Below are 1,738 nucleotides of genomic sequence, written 5' to 3' on the forward strand. Positions count from 1 at the left end.
GATAAAAATCCTTCTAAGATGCCAACCAATTCTATCTCATACATCAATTGAGTATTAAGATCAAAGATTATATAACTTCCTAGTTTTAGACAAATAATAAAAAGAAATAAAATACATCAAAGGAAAATTAATTGAGTTATACCTAAATCAAAAAAAGTTATGTATATATACTCATGTTAGTTTCCCATCTTGAAACCCAACAAAAACGGATTTTAGTTTTGTTTCTTTTCCACTTCTCAACTCATTTCTTTTCACCATGTCAAAGAAGAAGTCTAGCTTAGGGAGACAAAAAATTCCTATTGAAAAAATACCAAAAAAAAGTCATTTGCAAGTTACTTTCTCTAAACGCCGTTCAGGGCTATTCAAAAAAGCTAGTGAACTTTGCACTCTCTGTGGCGCTGAAATTGCAATGGTAGTTTTCTCTCCAGCTGACAAGGCATTTTCATTTGGCCATCCAGAAGTCGAGTCTATTGTTGATCGTTTTTTGACTCGCAATCCTCCACCAGAATCCAGTACTCTCCAACTTGTCGAGGCTCATAGAAATGCTAATGTTCGTGATCTCAACATTCAATTGACTCAACTTCTTAACCATTTGGAGATTGAAAAGAAACAAGGGGAGGAGATAGAGCAAGCGAGGAAAGTTAGGCAAAGCCAATTTTGGTGGGAGAGTCCAATTGATGAGCTTGCCTTGAATGAATTGGTTCAATTAAAGGGATCTATTGAGGAGTTAAAGAAGAACGTGGGAAAATTTGCTAACAAATGCATCATAGAACAATCTAATGCATCTTCATCAAACATGGGAGGAGTTAATGGATTTGGACGTTATGATTCATTTGACAACAAATTTGGGCTTGGAATCAATCTTGTTCCCACATATCCTAATGCCTATTTTGGTTTTCAAAATGGGTATCTTTAAACTTGTTTTGTGGTTTGGTTATTGATTATGAGGAGTTAATTACATTATGCATGGTACTTCACTAGTTATTTATTTTCTATTGTTTCTTTTTTCTAATAAAAATTGCAAAGTGACAAGTATGGTTGAAAATAATTCTTCTTTTTTTCAAGGATTTTTGGCAATAAAATTTCACATTCTCGTCTATTGTATTTTTTTAAAAATTGTAGTATATGATTTTTTATATTCATAGAAATGATTTCCACTAACACATATATAAAAATAATAGTATTAAAATTTATGTGATCCCTTTTCTAAGAAAAAAAATGAAAGTGACACAATCCACCATTAGAATGTACAACAATATCAACATTGTAATATAAATAATGTTTCATTTTCTTCCACCTAATCTGAATTCAAGAAAACTATACATGTGAGTGTTAAGGTGATGAAGCATCCAAAAACACTTTGAGTCTTGTTACTTATTGAGATACTTTGGGAATCTGAGTTTGCATCTCTTTATTTTGCATGTAATGTTGGGCCAAAGTTTATTAGAGCCATGATAATGAATTGCTGAAAATAATTGTTGTTATGCCAATATAGTTACTAGTTAGGAAGTAAAATTAAGGTGTTAGACGAAAGATTAATTGTTGAGATTATATAGTCGGTTGTTTGGAATAACTGGTAATGAGGAATACAATATTGTTTAGCGGAGGTTGTTTGGAATAACTGGTAATGAGGAATACAATATTGTTTAGCGGAAGCATTTTCAATTTTGATGAGTGTTTCAGTATAATAGTGATAGTCTCTTGAAAATAATTTCGTTCAATTAATGTTTCATTTGTG

The 1,738-nt window shown here is 31.5% G+C and overlaps 1 protein-coding gene across 1 annotated transcript; it reads left to right on the top strand.

Annotated features, from left to right (window-relative positions):
* Nucleotides 1–256: 256 nt before the first annotated feature.
* On the top strand, nucleotides 257–916 carry LOC131648656 (agamous-like MADS-box protein AGL61). Its single transcript, XM_058918392.1, has one exon. It carries the CDS (start codon nucleotides 257–259, stop codon nucleotides 914–916), a length of 660 nt encoding a protein of 219 aa, XP_058774375.1.
* Nucleotides 917–1,738: the final 822 nt, after the last annotated feature.

The sequence above is a fragment of the Vicia villosa genome, linkage group LG2 (genome assembly GCF_029867415.1).
Source record: "Vicia villosa cultivar HV-30 ecotype Madison, WI linkage group LG2, Vvil1.0, whole genome shotgun sequence".
Classification (NCBI taxonomy): Eukaryota; Viridiplantae; Streptophyta; class Magnoliopsida; order Fabales; family Fabaceae; genus Vicia; species Vicia villosa.

What these genes read in the sequence shown, in the direction of transcription:
- LOC131648656 (XM_058918392.1), top strand. Translation starts at nt 257, where the DNA reads ATGTCAAAGAAGAAGTCTAGCTTAGGGAGACAAAAAATTCCTATTGAA.